Source organism: Halichoerus grypus, chromosome 7 (genome assembly GCF_964656455.1).
Source record: "Halichoerus grypus chromosome 7, mHalGry1.hap1.1, whole genome shotgun sequence".
Taxonomy (NCBI): domain Eukaryota; kingdom Metazoa; phylum Chordata; class Mammalia; order Carnivora; family Phocidae; genus Halichoerus; species Halichoerus grypus.
Window position 1 is genome coordinate 31,484,736 of NC_135718.1, and position 21,199 is coordinate 31,505,934.

The 21,199-nt window shown below is 36.5% G+C and overlaps 1 protein-coding gene across 6 annotated transcripts in view; it reads left to right on the forward strand.

The window, feature by feature from the left end:
* Positions 1-5,461, forward strand: part of BLNK (B cell linker) — a 72,735-nt gene extending 67,274 nt beyond the window's left edge. For all 6 annotated transcript variants that reach the window (XM_036111622.2, XM_036111623.2, XM_036111624.2 and 3 more), the window contains 2 exons: positions 162-317; positions 5,072-5,461. In XM_036111622.2, the coding sequence (XP_035967515.1) occupies positions 162-317; positions 5,072-5,191 (276 nt within the window). In that variant the 3' untranslated portion in view covers positions 5,192-5,461. The remainder of the gene's footprint in view (positions 1-161; positions 318-5,071) is intronic.
* Positions 5,462-21,199: the final 15,738 nt, after the last annotated feature.

The following is a 21,199-nucleotide window of genomic DNA, read 5'->3' on the forward strand; positions in this document are numbered from 1 at the left end:
TTTACTGAAGTATTTTCTTGGAAAATAATAAACCGTATTCAATAATAAAAATCATATAGCTCAATAATTACCTTTTGAATATAACATAGGTATAAACTGATTTATAACCTGTGAAAACCTAAGTAATACTCACCATAATGTGTTTTTCTTTTAATAAACAGGATGGATCATTTCTTATTCGGAAAAGCTCTGGCCATGATTCCAAACAGCCATATACACTAGTTGTATTCTTTAATAAACGAGTATATAATATCCCTGTGAGATTTATTGAGGCAACAAAGCAGTATGCCTTGGGCAGAAAGAAAAATGGTGAAGAGGTCAGTAACTTCTCTTTTAATCCAACTCTATAACTATGTATTCAGCACAATGGTATCATAGTGTATTACGTGCTAGAGATGGGGAGAAAGGATACAAGAGTACTTGGTGCAAGGCTTGCATACATGTCATGAAAAGAAAAGAGTACAAGATAAAATACTGTGCTCAGGCAGCATATTCTATGAGAAAACAGAAAGGAGGAAAGACTTGTATGGCATAAAGGCTGCATCTTAGTCCCTTTATCCTGTTACTTAGTGCACTCTGATTCAGTATTTTGGTTCAGTGAAACATAGAAGTCAAAGTTGAAGTGTCAAGTAGAATCAAGGTCAGTGTCCAGAGCTCCTAAGTCAAGAACTAGGATCTCAACTCAAGTACCAAAGTAGATGACCAGGGAAGGATCAGAGGAGGTACAGAAACTTGTGTTGAAATATTAGACTATAGCCCTTGGACCAGAATGAGTTTTGGGGCCTGTAGCAAGAGAAAAGCATTACAGTAGGTCTTGAATACTAACCAAATATGAATTCCAACTCCTCTTTAATCTGGACCAAACTCAATGCTTACCATATCTCTGTTTAGCCAGCTTGTTTTGATAAGAAAACCCTGAAATATGGGCTGGAATAATCCATAAATGGTCAGAAAGGGAGTGAAACTTGTTCTGGCCTTGAATGATGGATTGAGTTTGAGTAGGTAGAATGAAAGTTAAAGATGAGAAGGAGGAAAGTGGAAGGAACAATCTAAGCAGAGGAGATAGCATTTAAAAAATTCAAGTTAGTAAATATTTATTTTCAATACTCTTTCAGAAAGAACTATACTCATTCCAAACCCAGCACTTGTTAGAAAGTGTTTGAATTGTTAGAAAGCATCGTAATTGCTGAAGTGTTTGTCCTCTCCACTAGGTGATACCAGGGACTAGACTAGGTCTTGCTCATCTCTGTATTTCCAGAACCATAGCTGAATGGCTGCCTTCTGTGGATACTTGATTAGTACTTATTAAATGAATGAATTTATTTGTTGATTGAGTGATTACAGGCAGGAGAGTTGCATTTGTAAAACAAACTGGTAAGGTCTATGTCAATGAGTGTATTCTTTATTTCGCTTTTTTCTAATTGTGGTTAAAAAAAACTCATATCTTAAAATTTACCATATTAACCATTTTTAAGTGTATAGTTTAGTAGTATTAAGTATATTTACAACGCTGTAAAACAGATCTCCAGAACTTTTCATCTTGCATATCTGAAATTCTATGCTCATTGAAAACAGCTCCCCTTTTCCACTCTCTCCCAGTCCCTGGCAATCACCATTCTATTTTCTATTTCTATGAATTTGACTACTTCAGATACCTCATATAAGTGGGATCATACCATGCTTGTCCTTTTGTGACTGGCTTATTCCATGCAGCATTATGTACTCAAGGTTCATCCATATTGTGTAGTATGTGACAGAATTTCTTTCCTTTGTGAGGCTTCATAGCATTCCTTTGTACTGTACACCACATTCTGTTTATCCATTCATCTGTCGATAGACTTTTGGTTATGGTTGATGACTACTGTAAATAGTGCTGCTATGAACATGGGTGTGCAGATATCTCTTTGAGACCCTTGCTTTCAGTTTTTCTGGATATATATCCAGAAGTGGGATTGCTGGATCATATGGTAGTTCTATCTTAAAATTTTGAGGAACTGCCATATTGCCTTCCATAATGATTGCTTCATTTTACAATCCTACCAACAGTGCACAAGGGTTCCAACTTTTCCATATGCCCACCAACACTTGTTATTTTCTGGGATTTTTAAATAGTAGCTATCCTAATGGGTAAGAGGTGATATTTCATTGCAATTTGATTTGCATTTCTGTGATGATTAGTGATTTTGAGCATCTTTTCATATGTTTGTTGGCCATTTGTATATCATCTCTGGAGAAATGTCTATTTGAGTCCTTTGTCCATTTTTAAATTGGGTTATTTGATCTTTTGGTTTTGTGTTGTAAGAGTTCTTTATATATTCTAGATATTAACCCATTATCAGATAGATGATTTGCAAATATTTTCCCCCATTCCATGAACTGCTTTTTCATTCTATTGATTGTGACTTTTGATGAACAGAAGTTTTTAAATTTAATGTAGTCCTATTGGTCTATTTTTGTTTTTGTTACCTGTGCTTTTGGTGTCATACCCAAGAAATCATTGCTAAATACAATCTCATGAAGATTTCCCCCTGTTTTCTTCTAGGAGTTTTATAGTCTGGGGTTTTATTTTGCTTTTAATAAAGTCTAAGATAATTAGAATATGCAAAACTCTTGAATCTGAAATCACAAAAACTCAGATCAAGACCAAACTTGGGTTTTAAAATATAGATTGCATTATCATTTAATACCAGTTAAACTTTAACAGAACTGTCTGCTTTTTTTCCCTACTCACAAAAACCTTCATTCTCACTGAAACCTTTATCTGACAAATCTTTAAAATAAATGCTCTTCAGTAGTAATCAGTGTAATAGATAGTGGTGATCCTCTTAGGACAGAGTGACTTTGGATGGATGGTTTCATTCTAAGCTTCCCCAGGCAGGGGTCCAGTACTTCTAGACGAAGCTTAAGGGTGGGAGAAGGAGCTGTCCTGTTTAGAGGTCCTGAAATTCTCTTAAGTTTTGAGCTCCCGTAGGGGCTCTGGACTCTTGTCCTGCTAAGGAAACTCTGGTAAACAGTGATTCCTCTGGCCTAAAGAGTCTTTGTCCCTACGACAGGATGAATAGAGCTTCAGCCCACTCCCCACATATCCAGCCTATAGATACCAAAACAAATAGCATATTATTATAATGGTATCTGGAAGTGCTGACAGGGGCCATTAAAACTCTTATTTATATACATAATAAAGAGGTTATTTCTCCCATATACTGAACATTTGAATGGAAAATGAAAACTCTGGTTACATGATATCAACAATGTGGATATCGTGAAAAGTCTCTTTCCCTGTATTTGTGTTTGGGTGTATATGGTTAGAAAAAGAAACCAATTGATTAATTTTTTAACAATTTTATGCAGTTGTTTTGGCATTATGTAAATATGGTATTAAGTAATTTTATAGCTTTGATATATGTTTGCTTTATTTTATGGACCATGAGATTTTGAGTTATCAAACAAGTTGTTTTTCTGTCTATGTATGAATATCTCAAGTACAATGAATTACTGTAATTTCTTTTTTTAAAAAAGCACTGAGGGGAAACTGCAACTAAGTTATGCTCAGTTCTACATTCAGTATGCCTCAACTCTGCTCCCTACTTCACACATTTCAACTCCACTCAACTCCCTATTCAAACATTTCAATCTGCAAACACTCCAACAAAGAAATATTCAAAAATATTCAGGGACTGGAATGACAGAATGAGATGTTTGTTTGTGTAAGTATAGCAACTCTCTACTGTGTTTCCTGGGTTCAGAAAACACTTTTTCGCTTGGAATCCACTTCAAAGAGGCCATGCCATTTCATTTCCTAGTTCTTTAGTCCATCAACTTAACTTCCAACTGCATTCAAGTTAACAACATGTTATCCCAAGCAAACAGGATGAATATCTTTATGAATATCGTAAAAGAATTTCATTGGCAATTCCAAAAGGGCTGAATGATTGAAGAGCAAGTTCAGAAATAAAGAGTAAAGATACTCGAAGGTCCATGTCTCTCATCTCTCCTCCCTAACCTAATATTCAGATAGCCAATTATCTAAAAGACAACTGGTATTTCATTTGAAAAATTTGACCAGTATTCTGAATATTTGATTCCGCATATAGATATGTGGAAGCTTTCCAAATAATTAATTAAAGGATTAAAAAACTTTTATTCTAGACATTTGTCTTTGTATGAAAAATTAAAAGACCATACATCAATTGGTGATAATTGCTAAATTTATGGCAGTGTTGCAAAATAATTACTGCTTTTTTGAAAATGACTCTAGATGCACTTATTTATGATTATGAGCTTGTAGCACTTTTATATAATCAATGCATTTCTTGTTCTGTGTTATATTTATTTTCTCTTTCATTTAAAATTTTGATAATTTTTCAGGAGAATATTTGTGATAACCTTAAATTAAAATCCATAGACAATAGGAATTAGCACACAGGAAAATAAATATGTATGGTAAAAGCCTAGTATGGATTCCATTATTAATTAAATCTAAACTAATTATTAATTAGCTCTGGGAGCTAGAGCAAAAATGAAAATATGAGAATTTATTTTTTTTGAAATATGAGAATTTATAAAGCTTTCTTTATTTATTAAAAAGGAAAACAAAAACAAAACAAGCATGAATTAATCTGGGAAATAACTCTTTTCTGATACTCAATTCTAGGGCTAATTTATTACATCAGTTCTTGTATCTAATACTTGTGCAACATAACAGATAATCTATATTTTGTAAGGAATGTAGAGAAATTCAGTGTGTGACAGTTTTACACCTGTTACTAAATAAAAAGTCATTAAAATATTACAGCATAACTCGAAGTAATTTCTCTAAGTGGTTACACTAATTGAGGCTGCCAGTGTTTTTAGTGTAACTGAATACAGGCAAGGCCAGAGTCGGCCACCTCGAAGATTCCAGCCTTTGTTAAATTAGACTTTTTTGGGTAGAATGTCAGCTGAAACTTTTTTGGGTAGAATGTCAGCTGTAACGTTGACTAACTTGAGAAAGTGGGAGAAGATTGGAGGAGCAGAGCTTAAAGTTAACATAAATTCCAATGTTTAATTCATCTATGTTTTCTTGCTCTAGTACTTTGGAAGTGTTGCTGAAATTATCAAGAATCATCAACATAGCCCTCTGGTTCTTATCGACAGTCAGAATAATACAAAAGATTCAACAAGACTGAAATATGCAGTTAAAGTTTCATAGATTTTTTTGAAAAAGGTCAACATCATTGCTTCAGGCATTTTACTTATTTCTACTTTTGAGAAAAAGTCCCCAAACTTCATATTTTGGATTCTGAATCATCCAGTAATAGGATAGAAGATGGAGGCAGCTACTGAGGTGGTCATCCATTTCTTTATAAGAAGCTCACATGGACTTGTTCTATTGCCTGACCTGATGAACTGTGAATATTTGGTGAGGTTGAGTTATCATGCTACTAATATTCTCCAAATAAACGTCTTTATTTAAAAGAAATAGGTGTAAAGTCTTTTTAGTCATGTAAGAAAATAACACTCTATTTTCAAAATAAGAAAATAATACTCTTGGATTAAAACAAAGCTGCTGGAAATTTGGGTCACCACAATGGTCACCGGTACACTAATGTAATGTCTACTGCCAATGCTTGACAATTATGTCTTGGTTGAAATTGTAATGTATAGAAAATAAAATATAGATAATGTGCAAAATTTATAAGTACAGATTAAGGGGGATGTCCATTTTGTGAGTGGGAAACTGCAACTAAGCCATAGGAGATGTATATAGATATGAACTTTCTAGAAGTTCTTGTCCACAATTATGTTGTTAGATATGAACTTTCTAGAAGTTCTTGTCCACAATTATGTTGTTAGCTTTGCTTATTAAAAATAATTACACCCTCTTTGATCTGCATGTCTATTAAATGGGCCCTAAGCTTGATATGAGGTTCAAAGGGAGATGAGAGAAAAACTAGGGAAACATCCCACAGACCAAGAGCAGGAAAGCAGACATTGATGAACACTAAGGAATGAAAGAGATACCATTATGAACAGTCATATCCAAGGTCTTAGATCACCCCAGAAATGTAATATACTTTGTTATATCAAAGCTTTTCATTCTACTATGTACTTTAAACAGGTACTTAAATGATAAAGCAACTAATTAAGATAAATCTAATAATTAAGTGAGGAATACACTTGATCACTGAATAAGATAGCAAAATCTGAAAAGATTTTGAAAAACTAGAAGGCAATATTTCAGAGTAACACACAGACCCACTTGTAAAGATAATTGTATTTCTAGCCTCTAGAACTGGGAGACAATGAATTTCTGGGTTTTTTTTTTAAGTCATTCAATGTATAATACTTTGTTATGGTAGCCCTAGGAAACTAGTATAATCTGTATACATTTTTGACAGTGAAATCAAATATAAATGGGTTTTGGAAATCTTGTATGGAAAGGTTCTTTTTTCCTTTTAGGAAAACAATGGAATCATTTAAAATGTTAGGTAATTCACAATTTAAAGAAAACTGGGTTTATCTTTTGTAAAGCAAAGCATCTATTTGTAAAGTATGAGGCTTCTGTTTCAGTTTTCCTCAGTGTTATATGGAATTATTTTCTACTTGAGTAAATTCTCACTAATTCCTTCTGCTACCACAGTGATCCTGGCTCCATAGCAACCTCTTTGGATCCATCCCTGTTCTCCTCCCCCAGGTAGCCTATTCCAGCTAGATGGAGGAGAACAGCCGTGAGATAATACTAATCCAGTCAACTGATATTCAGCACTGCTAGGGTATGTTTCTTGGAGCAGAGGCTGGGAAAATTGCTGGGAGATAAGCCAGTCTCTGCTGAGGAATCCACTTCTCCCCAAAGCTGGAGAAACACCCTATCCAAGATAGCAGTCTTTTCCCCCTACCTGTTACAAGAGGATGGCCCTACCTACTTCTCTAAAACCTTCCTAGGCTACTCCGTGAAACTAGAAAAGCTTTCAAGAGATCTCAAAGGCCCTGTCTCTGACTTGCAGTACCTGACAAACAAGTGGTTTTGCAGGAGATTTTCAGGCAAGCTATGTGGTAGAATAAAAGTTGCTAGTCAAGGAGAAGTACATTGCGTAGCAGCTCAAGGAAACAAACCACTACACTTCCTGTTTTGTGCATCAAGGATGTTGCAAACTCCATTGCAGCTGCAGTAGGAGGAGGACTGTTCCTTTGTTCAAATGTACACGAGAGATGGGAAGAGGAGGCTGGGGCCACCAGAAGCCTGAAGCGTGCCATAATGAGTCAGCCAGAGCAATGGTTAAGATAAACCTGCAGTCTTGGAGCTAAACCAGTCCCACTGCAGCCATGACAGACTTGCCTACAAGGGAGTCGCAGGGAACAGAGTGTAGAGATGTGAATGAGACATCATCTTAAGCCAGGCTGAATTCCTGTCCTTCAAAATGGCCCTAAGATGCCCTATAACTCAGCCTCTATTTCCAGGCAGTGTTGCAGGAAGCCACTGGAAGACTTGCCTCCCAGCAAGGTTAGTTGCACTGAATGCCCTTGGCATTTAGCAGCTGTGTCTAAACACAAGGTGAGGTGGTAGCAGCTTCAGAGTTAGGTCCGGGTACCCTAGTCCTACCATTTATGAGTATGTTATCAGGCATGTTCTTACCAGTGTAAGCCTCAGTTTATACATTTGTAAAGTGATATCTTTCTGGTAATGATACAAGATTTAAGATAAGCTAGTATATGTTAAATACCTGACAATTAGTTGTGCCTAATAAGTATTAATTTCTAGCCCACTAACCAAAATCTCCTTTGCAGAGATAAAATGTAGTCAGTGGACAATCCTTCAAATAAACCAACCTATAAGTATTTTTGAAGATTTAATAATTTTAATTTTGTCTCAGGAAAATCCCAAATATTTCTCTATGTCCATGGTTATTAATCTTTTAGTTATTGCAAAATTCTTTGAGAATTTGATGAGTGCTATGGGCCTTTGCCCCAAGGGAAAAATGTGGTTATGCATACACACAAACTCTAATCAAATTTCATGAGATACATGGTCCCCTAGGGCCTGTCCATGGACCACAGGTCCAAAGATCCAAGGCTAAGGACCATTGCCCTATATCTTAAAATGTGAAGCATCAAAATGCATATATTATTCTACTAAGGACCTGAATGACCCTCAAAGTAACTCTTCCATGAACCAAGAAGCAGGATGCTACTGTGGTTTAGTGCAAGGGCTTGAGAGTGAGTTGCCTCAGTCTCTGCTTGTAATCCATGCTCCACCCATAATAGATTGTGTGAATTTGGCCAAGTTATGTGTCTTAGTTTCCTCATTTGTAAAATGGAGATGATAATGCAACCAACTTTATGGGGTTGTTAAATGAGTGTATTAAATATTGTAAAACTTGAAAATGTTAATTATTATTCTTTCATTCAACCAGCCAACATTTACTGAGCCTGCTGTATGTCAGGCACAGGAAATGCACAAATAATCTCAAGTCCTCAAAGGTAACCAAACAGCCACCCAAATATCTTTTTTTTTTTATATTTTATTTATTTATTTGAGAGAGAGAGAGAGCAAGTGAGCACAAGCAGGGGGAAAGAGGGAAAAGCAGGCTCCCCACTGAGCAGGGAGTCCGATGTGGAGCTTGATCCCAGGACCCTGAGATCGTGACCCAAGCCGAAGGCAGACGCTCAACCGACTGAGCCACCCAGGCGCCCCCACCCAAATATCTTTTAAAATCAGAGTCATCACTTTATAAAAATATCAAGCAGAACTTCTATCCAGGATGGTAACTATACTTAAAATAATGGCGGACAATTAAAATAACCCTTGAAGAAAATAATGTAAGTGGAATAAAAGTCCCTACTTAAAAGCACTTGCCTGTTATCTTAAGTGCAATGTCTCTCCCCACTTTTTTTTCCCTAGACAAATGTAGAACTTTTAAATTTTATCTATTATCTTTTTCTTACCTCTAAATGGGCCACTTAGACCTAGGTTTTAATCCTGCTGGCTCTGTCCTTTACTAGCTGTATCATCTTGAACAAAGTACTCAATGAACTTGTTTTTCTTATTTCCCTTGCAGGGTTTTTATGAGAATAATATATACAAATACCTAGGGCATAGTAAGCCTCCACAAATGCTATCACCATAGCTGAAGTCTCAAATACCTACTTGCAAGTCTAGAGGCAAAAGACACAATTTGAAGATTATTGCAAGAAAGCCGTTGTGAGAACATATGGGCCTAAACTCTGGTAGTGACCAGGGCCCCATAAAGAAACAGATATAAGGGAAATGTCTAAGGACTAACAGGGAACGTTAACTGACCACATATGGGAAATAGGGTGAAATATGAGTCCACACTGACTCCATTGATTCAAGCCTGGATAACTGGAAGACTGGAACTGCCTCTGAGAGAAAAAAGTCTGAAGGGAGAGCTGACCTGTATTACATCCTTGACCATGTAGTTCTAAGGTAAGAGTCTCAAAGACATTGAATAGGATATCAGAACAAGTCAGAAGACTTCCATTCACATATAGACTCATTAATAGGAAAATTTATTGTATTGGTCTGGTAAGAAATCTTAGAAAATATTCTAGAAGCTGGGGCATTAGAAGAACTGCATTAAATGTTAACACGATACTGGTTGTTTTACATTTTTGTTTGGTTTTCATAATGACATAAGGAAATAGCGTTTTATGAAGATTGTTCTGACAAGGTGCAGAAAATCAAAAGGCTGGAGGCAGACAGAGTGGCCATTGGATTAACTGAGGCCTGAAGTGGTGAGGCCTCAGACTAGTATGATGGGAGCAAGAAGGGAAAGGGAGGAGAATCCAGAAAAGGACACTCCAGGACTTGGAAGTTGGCACAATGTGTTTGAGATTCATCCATATTGTTATGTGTATTATGTGGATCCCTAGTTGTTTCTTTTTGTTGCTGAGTAGTATGCTGGTATATGGATATACATCAATTTGTTTTTCTATTCACTCATTGATGGAATTTGATTGTTTCTGGTTTTTAAATGATGGAAGTTGCTATGAACGTTTGTGTGGAAGTCTATGTGAACATCTGTTTTCATTTCTCTTACGTAAATACCTAGGAGTGGTAATCCTGGGTCACATGGGAAGTGTATATTTAACTTTGTAAGAAACTGCCAAAATGTTTCCAAAGTAGATGTCCCATTTTACAGTGACATTAGCAGTATATGAGAGTTCTGTTGATCCACACTCTAAACAGTACTTAATATTATCAGTATTTTAATTTTAATCATTCTAGGAGGTATGTAGTAGTATTTCACTGTGGCTTTGTGTTTTCTTGATGACTAATGCTATGAACATCTTGTCATGTGTATATATCTTCCTTTTTTGAAATGTCTGTTCAAATCTTTTGCCCATTTAAAAAATTGGGTTGTCTTCTTTTTATTAAATTATAAGAATACATTATATATTCTGGATATAAGTCCCTTGACAAATACATGTATTTTAAATACATTACTTTCCTTCCCTGGAGTAAACTCTATTTGATCATGATGTATCATCCTTTTTATATATTGCTGATTTGATTTCCTAATACAGTGTTAAGGATTTTTACATACATTCATAAGGGATGTTGGTATGTAGTATTCTTTTCTTATAATGTCTGTCAGGTTTTAGTATCAGGGGAATGATGGACTCATAAAATGACATGAAAAATGTTCTCTTTTCTACTTTCTGAAAGAATTTGTATAGCACTGATATTATTGCTTCCTAATATGTTTGATAGAATTCACCAATAAGGCCGTCTGGGCTGGTGTGTGAAGGTTTTTAATTATGAATTCAATTTGTTTAATAGATAAAGGCTATTGAGACTTTCTATTTTTTCTATGTGTTTTGTTAATTAATGTCTTCCAAATAATTTGTCTAATTCAAATAGAATGTTAAATTTATATAAAGTTGATACTAATATTCTCATATCCTTTTAAGGTCTGTGGGGTCTGGAATAATATCCCCTCTTTCAGTCCTGATGTTGGTAATATATATCTTATTTTCTTCAGTCCAGCTAAAGATCATTTTTATGATCTTTCCAAAGAACCATATTTTGCTTTCATTGATTCTATTCTTTGTCTGTCTTCTATTCATTAATTTCCACAGATGCCCTTATTATTTCCTTCCTTCTACTTATTTTGGGTTTAATTTGCTCTTCTTTATATGCTTTCTGAAGATGGAAACTTACATAAATGAGTTTAAAACATTATTGTTTTCTAATATAACTATTTAAAGCTGAAAGTTTCCTTCCAAGCACAGCTTTAGAACATCCCACAAATTTTAATATAATTTTCTGCTCCGTTTCATTCACTTCAAACATTTTCAAATTTTGTGATTTCTTTTCTTTAAACCATTGGTTGATCAGAAAATTGCTATTCAATTTCTGAACATCTGGCAATTTTCCAAATCTTTTTCTGAGATTCATTTCTGATTGAATTCTGTTGTAGACAGAAAATACGGTCTGTATGAATTCAATTCTTTTAAATTTACTGAAAATTGGAATGATCCAGTGGATGTCCCACATATACCTGTAAAGAAGGTACAGGGTGCAGTGTTATAAAATTTCATTTAGCTCAAGTTGATTGGTAATGTTGCTCAAGTCTTTTATGTCCTTACTGATCTGATTTTTTTTTTTTTTTTTTTTTTTGCCTACTTGTTATATCAATTACTGAGAGTGTGGAAATATCTAACTATGCTTGTGTATTTGTGGATTTCTCTTTGTAATTCTGTCAGTTTTGCTTCATATATTTTGAAGCTTTGGTATTATGTGCATAGGCCTTTAGAATTGTTATATCTTCTTAGTGAACAGATCTCTTTATCATAAGTTTTCTTTTTATCCCTAGCATTATTTTTTGCTCTCAAGTCTACATATTTTTATCCTCTCACAATTTTCTTTTTAAAGATTTTATTTATTTATTTGACAGAGAGAGACACAGCGAGAGAGGGAACACAAGCAGGGGGAATGGGAGAGGGAGAAGCAGGCTTCCCGCGGAGCAGGGAGCCCGATATGGGGCTCGATCCCAGGACCCTGGGATCATGTCCTGAGTCAAAGGCAGACGCTTAATTACTGAGTCACCCAGGCACCTCCACAATTTCTGACTTTTAATGGGAGTGTTTATACTATTTACATTTAATGCAGTCATTGATGATTGGGTTTAAATCTACTATATCTATTTGTTTTCTATATAATCCCACCAGTTTTTCCATCCTTTTTTCCCTGCCTTCTGGTGGGTTGAAGTTTTTAAAATCAACTCTATCTTCACTATTGACTTATTAGCTATATCTCTTTGTTCTTTTTAATGGTTGTTCTAGGGTTTACAATATACATCTTTTACTTACCACAATTTATCTTCAAATACAATAGTGTATCTCCATTTCTCTTTCCCTGCCTTTGTACTACTGTTATACATTTTACTTCTACACATTATAAATATCGTGATGTTATTTTTTGCCTTAAATGTTGAATTCTCCTTAAAAGAACCTAAACAAAGCAGGTAAAGTCTTTTAATATTTATTCATTTACTCACATTTCCAGTGGTCTTAATTCCTTTGTATAGATCAAATATCCATCTGGCATCATTTTCCTGTCACCTGAAGCCTTTCTCTTAACATTTAAGATAGTGCAGTTTTGCTGGTGATGACTTTTCTTAGATTTCTCTTATGTGAAATTCTTTATCTTCATTTTTGAAGAATAATTTTGCTAAAGAATTCAAGAACGACTTTTTCCCTTCAGTACCTTATAGATATCATTCCACTGTCTTCTGGCTTGTGTAGCTTCTGATGACAAGTATGTAGTAATTCTTCTCTTTGATTCGGAGTACATATGTGTGCTTTTTCTTCTCTGGCCACTCTTAACATTTTCTATCACTTGTGATTATGAGAATGTGATTATGGTATGTCTTAGTGTGGTTTTCTTTGTTCTTTTCCTGCTTAAGCTTCATGTTGCTTCTTGGATCTTGGGATCTATAGTTTTCATCAAATTTAGGAAAAAATTCAATCATTACTCTTCAAATATTTTGCCTGTCCTCCTTCTTCTCCTCCCCTTCTGGGACTCCAGGGACACAAATGTCATACTACTTGACATTACCCCACAGTATGGCAGCCATGGAGGTGTACTGCTTGGATTTCCCATCCAGAAAAAACTTGGCATTCAACTGTGAGGAATGCAATTAGCTGACAGCCTTCAGCTGTTAGTGCCTTTATAATCTACCTTGGGTTTTGAGCCAAGTCCATGCTCTTCCTTGACAGTCTTCACTCTGGCCATTTCTGCCTAACAGGGAACTCTAATGAGAAGTCTTTGACCCAATGCATTCATTGAGTTGGCTGATTTTATCAGCAATGCATGGTGGACTGAGGCTTTCTATACCCAATCCTGCTTCTACTCACAAACCCTTTTTTTTCCCACCAGTGTCTGTACTATGGTTTCAAGGTTTTTCTTATTCAATCTTGTTCCCTCCCCTTTAATTTTTCCCAGGCATCACTGCTCAATAAACCTCTTGCTTTCCAAACTCAGCATCTTCTCCTCAGAAAACCCAATTGACAAGGTTAGTACCAGGAGTAGTCCAAGAATATAGGCAGTAAGATAGATCTTTGGACCAGATTATTAACCACCCAGCTGGTAATGAGGACCTCATCTTGGGGGTATTTGAGGCATAGACCATCCCTGGTATAAAGTGGCAACCCAATTGTTAATCTCCTGCTGAGAGCTAAGAAAAAGCTGAAGAACAAACTCAGGATTTAATAGAGTTGCTGAATTGCAAAGATAATTTAATTCTAAACCAAGACAGGTCTGTTTTGCCAGTGTCAGAGTCCTAGTTCAGAAAACCTGAGACCCTGACAGTTGGGTTGAGTATATCTGGTGATGAATGGTAGTGAATTCATTGTTGGTGGTGAATGCCACCAATTATTTGGTTTCCCAGACTCCTCTAAACCCTGAGAGTCTACAGAGGTGTCCCTCTCATTAAGAATTATGACCCTGTCTGTGTAGGAAGACATTGCAGAGGCCTCTCCCCTGCAAGACAACAGAAATTTCCTTTAGGATATGCCCCATCTCCTGGCTGCTAGACCAATAACTAAAGTTAAATTACAGCACAAACCAGCTATGGATGTGCTAGGCCTGCTGAGGTAAGAAAAGAATAAATTCTGAAAGAGATTAAAGAATTAGGCACAATGTACTGGTAGGAGCTGAGGAAGTACCATAGGACTAGATTTTGAAAATGCCTAAGCAAAGGAGCCAGAATATAAGACTGGATAAGAAATAATTTATTAACTTCAGGATACAGAATTTAACACCCTGGCAAGACCCCTAGGAGATGGTATAAATTCACTAGGTGGCTCCTGCAGGACTAGAGAAAGTGATGATTTTCACTAATTGAGGATGGAATGTCTAAGTTGCTATGGAAGATAGTGGAGGAAAAAATTTAAGACACAGGGAAGTAAGCATGCTAGTGTGGATGTATTGTGTGAGGGCAGAAGACCCACCAGAAAATTATGTTCCAGGGAACAAATGTATTCACCAAGGCCATCAGAAATGCACTGGTAAGAGGGTAAGAAACATCACTAAGAAGTTCACTGGTAGTCCCTTCCTGGTTCCAGTGTGATTTTTCCCATCAGTGGATTAGGGATGTCCAGTGACAATCACTCTTCGGTGAGTTTCTCAGCCACCTAGCAGGTCCAATTCTAGCCTGTGACATCATCCACTGAGCTTTTCTGCTGCCCTACAGGCCAATTTCTGCTAACTGGCTCTAGCCCATCAGTGCTCGTAGCCAATTTCTCTCAGCCACCTAGTAGGCTCCAGCTTGGCCACACCCTCTAGTGAGTTTCTCTGCCACTCAGTGCGGCAACTACCTATGGACCAGCCTAAGGCTACCATTGCCTTCCAGTGAGTTTCTATAACACTCGGCAGGCTTTTTACAACAGAAGAGCTCTAGTTGACCGGCATCCTCCAATGAGTTTCACAGCTACTGAATTGACTACTCCTACAGACAAGCTGAGGTCTGCACCATCTGACAAATTTCTTTACTGTTAGCCAGCTGAATGTACCTGTGGCAGCTACAACCTCTTCAATAAGGTCTGAATCTCAGAGTAGGGATTGGGAGCCCTATTCTAAGTGCTTAGTTTCCTCCTTATTCTTTTTCACTCCTAAAAATAATAGTGATTTCTACATTTGCCATTGCTGTGTTCCTTAGCATCCGATTTACCCCTTCTAATGGTTAACCAACTTTTACTGGGTGCTAATTCTAATGGCATTATCGATATATAATTCACATACTATAAAATTTACCCACTTAAAACTATATGATTCAGTGGGTTTTACTATATTGAGAGTTGTGCAACCATTACCACAATCTGTTTCGAACATTTTCACTTCAAAAAGAAACTCCATACCCATAAGCAGACACTCTCTATTCTCCATCAACTCCCATCACAGTTAACTTCTAATCTACTGTGTCTCTATAACCTTGCATATTCTTGACATTTCATATGAATGGAATCATACAATATGTGGTCCTTTATGACTGGCTTCTTTCATGTAGCATATTTTCAAGGTTCATCCACATTACAGCATGTACCAATACTCCATTTCTCTTTATCTCTAGTAATATATAATACAGATATACCACATTTTTTTCATTCATTGGTTGATGGACATTTGAGTTGTTTCCACTTTTGGCTATTATGGATAATACTGCTCTAAACGGGCGCCTGGGTGGCTCAGTTGGTTAAGCGACTGCCTTCGGCTCAGGTCATGATCCCGGAGTCCTGGGATCGAGTCCCACATCGGGCTCCCGGCTCAGCGGGGAGCCTGCTTCTCCCTCTGACCCTATCCCCTCTCATGCTGTTTCTCTCTCTCTGTCAAATAAATAAACAAAATCTTTAAAAAAAAAAAAATACTGCTCTAAACACTTGTGTACAAGTTTTTAGGTGAATATATGTTTTCTTTCTTTTGGGTATATATCTACAAATGGAATTGCTGTGTCATATGGTAACCATGTTTAACAGTTTCAGGAACGCCCAACTATTACATTCTGCACCACTTTACATTCTGACCAACAATGTATGAGAGTTTCAGTTTTGCCACATACTCACCAGCACTTGTTATTGTCTTTTTTATTATATCCATTTTAAAGGGTGTGAATTACTATCTCATTGTGGTTTTGATTTGCATTTCCCTAATGAATGAAGATGTTAAGCATATTCTCATGTGATTATTAGTTATTTGTATATCTTCTTTGAAGAAGTATCTATCTATTCAAATCCTTTGACCACTTTCTAATGTAATTGTCTTTTTATTATTGAGTTATAATCATTTTAATATATTTTGGGTACAATTCCCTTATTAGATATATGACTTGAAAATATTTCTTCCATTGTGTGGGTTGTCTTTTCACTTTCTTGAGTTCTTTGAAACCCAATTTTTTCATTTTAATGAATTTTTATTTTCTAAAAAAACCTACTTTTTTATTTCTGTGCTCTTGGTGTCTTATTTAAGATTTTCTAAACCAAGATCATAGAGATTTACACCTGTGTGCCTTTTATAGTTTTATCTCTAACATATATGTCTTTGATCTATTTTGAATTAACTTTTATGTACAATGTAAGGTAGCGTACAAATGCATTCTTTTGCACATGGATATCCAGTTGTCCCAGCAACATTTGTTAAGACTATTCTTTCCATATTGAAATGTCTTGGCATTCTTTTCAAAAGTTAATTGACCATAGATGGGTTTATTTTTGGACTCTCAACTCTATTCCATTGATCTACATGTCTATTATGTCAGTACTCAACTGTCTTGATTACAGTAGCTTTGTAGAACTTTATTCTTCTCTTCAAAATTGTTTTAGCTATTTGTTATTCTGAACCCCCTGCATTTCCACATGAAATTTTAGAATCAGTTTGTCAATTTTTGCAAACAAAGACAGCTGAAATTCTGAGAGGGATTGTGTTGAACCTGTGGTCAATTTGGGAAGTCTTTCAATCTTAACAATATTAAGTCTTCTGATCCATGAACATGGGATGTCTCTACATTTATTTAGGTCTTAATTTGTCAACAATGATTTGTAGTTTCAATGTAAAAGTCTTGCATTTCTTTTGTCAAATTTATTTTTAGTCCTTTAGATGACACTTTAGATCTTTTTCCCTCAATTTAGGACTGTTCATTGCTAAAATCTAAGATCAAGTAGAACTGGTTTTTCTACTGATCTTGTATTCTGCACCCTTACTGATCTCATGTATTGATTATAAAAAAAATTTTAGTGGATTCCTTAGGATTTTCCACATACAAGATCATGTCATTTAAAATTACAGATATTTTTAATTTTTCGTTTCCTATCTGGATGTTTTTTCTTTTATTTGCTAATTGCCCTGACTAGAATGACTAGTATAATGTTTAATGGAAACAGTGAGAGTAGACATCCTTTCTTGTTCCTGATCTTAAGGGGAAGGTTTTCAGTCTTTCACCTTTAAATTTGACGTTAGCAGTAGCCCTGAAGATAAAAGTCCCATTCCTGGCAATAGATAGAACAGACCTCAATCACAAAGAATTGTAATCATTTGTTTTGACTAGTCTGGTGGCTTCCTGGAACACTGGTTTTTGTCTGACTTGAAGCTTGCCTGGAGCTAAAGCTGCTACCTAGGGGCAATGTTGAAACATTAACAGGCAAATGTTTTGGTTACTGCTGCCTAAGGTGATAGGTAACATTTGAGGCAAGCAACAGACTGACCAAAAACTAGGGGGGACAGGATGGGGAATGAATGATGTCCGTAAGGGCTTTGTAAAGTTACAACATATTCCTGGGAATCTAGAAGACCACATACAGAGTCAGGGCTGTGTGTGTGCTAAGGAAAGCTCTGAGAAGGCCTCATGCTGTCATCTCTGACTGACCTGGAGGTTCTGCCAAAGTAGAAAGTGGAGGCTAAGGCACAGTTGTAAATTGCCTGGCTGAGTGTTGGAGGTGCACCACAAAAACACACAGAGTCCCTAGCAAACACTGGGAGATTTTTTCATTCTGGGGTGTTTAAGGAAATCTCTGTCCAATCATTAGCTGGCCAATGAGCTAACATAACAGATACTTCAGTGGCCACACACGACAAATAATACAGACTTTACAAAATTAGTTCAGAAAAGTTACTAGACAAACAAGTACAACAAGCAGCAACAACAAACCCTGGGATCGAAGTGGGGGTGGAGAATCTGATTTTCAGAGTTGCCACATTGTAACATTTTAAATGTTCTGTTTTCACCAAAGATTACAAGGCATGCAAAGAAAGAGAAAAGTATGGCTCATACACAGGGGGAAAAGCAATCAATGGAAATCCTGAGAAAGCCCAGGCACTGGATTTTCTAAGCAAAGACTTTAATGAAACCATGTTTAAAGAATGAAAGGAAAGTATGTCTTAACCAAATAAATATAAATAGAAGTAGTGAAAAGAACTTTTAATTCTAAAACTTTCAATTACAGAATTGAAAAGTATAATAACAAATGAAAATTTCACTTGAGGGGCTCAGCAACAGATTGAGCAAGCAGAAGAGAAAATCTATAAACTTAAAGATGGATCAACTGACATTGTCCAGTTTAAGGAACAGGAAAAAAAATGGAGAAAAATGAACAGAGCCTATGAGAATAGAGCCAACATGCATTAACAGCATATATATAATGGGAATCCCAGGGGGAGAGAAGAAAAAGAAAGCATTAAAAAGAATATTTGAAGAAAACTTCCCAAATCTGATGAAAAATATTAACCTACAAATCCATGAAACTCCAGGAACTCCAAGTTCTCAAAGATATGTATACCAGACATATTATAATCACACTATTTAAACAACAAGGGAGAATCTTGAATGCAGCAAGGGAAGTGACTCATCACATACGAGGGGTCCTCAGTAAGATTAACAGCTGACTTCTTTACAGAAACCATGGAGGCCAGTAGCAGTGATGGCATAGGCAAGGTGCTGAATGGAAAAAAACTGTCAACCAATTTTATAGTCAGCAAAACTACCCTTCAAAAAGAAAGAAAACACTGATAAACATCACTAGCAGACCTGTCCTACAAAGACATGCAAAAGGGAGTCCTTTAGGCTGAAAGGACACTAGATACTAACTCAAAGACAGACACACACAAAGACAGACAGAACTGATAATGGTAATTATAAAAGAGAGTAAATGTATTTTTTATTTATAACTTTTTCCCCCTCAATTTAAAAGTCAAATGCATAAAGCAATAATTGATGGGCACCTAACTTCTAATAATATAATTTGTGATAATAACAGCATGAGGGAAGGAATGAAGTTGTGTAAAGCAAAGTTTTTATTATTGATATTTAACTAGGTAAAATAGATCAGCTCAATCTTTTCTAATAAAAATTCTATACGTTTTAAATTGTCTATTTCTTATTTTTTCATTTGTAATTTTGGTGTCATATCTAAGAAGACTATATAAACAAAGGTCACAATATTTACTTCCGTGAGTTTTATAGTTTTGCTTACATTTTGGTTCGTGATCCATTTTGAGTTAACTTTTGTGCATGTAGTGTGAGGAAGACTTTTTTTTTCATTCTTTTTTTTCCATCTGTGCTTCAGATTTTGTAATCTCTCCCCAACTACCTTCAGGTTTGCTGATTCTTCTGCCAGCTCAAATGTACTGTTGAGCCTCCTTAGCAAAAGTTCCACTTTGGTTATTGAAATTTTCAACTCCAAAATTTTCATTGTTCTTTTATTTCCCATCTTTTTATTTTCATTTGATGAGTCACTGTCAGCATACTTTCTTTTAATTCTTTAAACTTGGTTTCCTTGAGGTCTTTGAACATATTTACAATTGTGGCATAACACTTATCCTGTATCTGGTATCCCTCAAAGGAAGTTTCTATTGCCTGCTTCTGCCTGTGTCACACTTTCCTGTTTCTTTGAACATCTCATAATTTTGTGTTGAAAACAGAACATTTTAGGTAATATAGAATCTCTCCATGTTGGTTCTCCTGTCCACTCTGGGCTTATTTTTATTTAGTGACTTGGCTTGACTAATTCATGAAGTCTGCCTCTGTTACGGCTCAACTTGTTTCTCCCTCATTTTTAAGCCTGATTTCCTTCATCAGATTTGGGAGGTTTTCTTCAAATAGTCTTTTTAATGCTTTCTTTTTCTTCTTTCCCCCTGAGACTCCCATTCTGTATATGCTGTTATGCTTGTTGGGTCAGCAAGTGGTTGCTTCTGAGTCAGCATCATTTAATGACTAGCCACCAATTAATAAGAGGTTGTGTTTAAGCCCCCTGAATTAGGGAGATTAACACCCTTCACCACTGTGTGGGGCTTGGCGTTTTTTCACTATTTAGGGAGTTTCCAAGTTTTGCCCTACATTCTGTCAGAGACTTGTAACTCACATTCCCCCTCTGGTTGCTCCTAAGCAGCTATACCCTTGAACCTACACACATTACTTCTGATTACAAGGGATGTCTGTAGTTTTACCCACTCTCTTGGTCTCTCTCCCTGATCTTGTCTTTAAGCTTTCTGGCTGGTATCTATTGGTATCACCAGCAACTGTTAGCCTCTATTTATTGGTAGCTGATTGTCCTATAGTTTTCAACAATATTCAGGGGTACAAACTGCTCCAGTCTGTTCCAGGTAAAGTTAGGCCCCTAGTAATGGGAAGTGTGCTGTCAAGTCTTTGAAGCTCACTTCAAACCTTCCCCTGAACAGAACCCCTTTGCCTTTGTGCTATGGAGCATGTTTGGGGTGGGGGGGGGGGGGGAGGTTGAGTATGGGAAACCGGCTCTTATTGAATGTCTCCCAGATCCTCCCTGCAGAGCAGCTGTGTCAGGGGTTAGAGGGCATGGGGGATAATTTTCTATCACCTCCCAGTATGGATCTTCCATAGCCCAGAATCAGGGAGGATGGAATCTGCTAATGTTCACCAGCGGCAGAATGTACACAGAATAGCTCTTCTGTCCCCAGAAAGCTGGGACAGATATAAGCTGCCATTTTGATGCCAAGCCCACCAGAGCAGGTCTCTTGCAACACGGTTGTGTGGGAAAGGGGACTTGCACTATTAAGAGGAGTTGTCCTGCCCTGATTCTCCTTATACTGCAGGATTTGGAGTCATACAATGGCTAATCAGCAGCCATCTCCCATTTGTTATAAGCCTTCTGTGGAACACCTGTGTGGAAAATGGGACCTACCAAACAGGGATATATTTAATCTTACACCCAAGCTGTGTATCTCCCAGTTAGG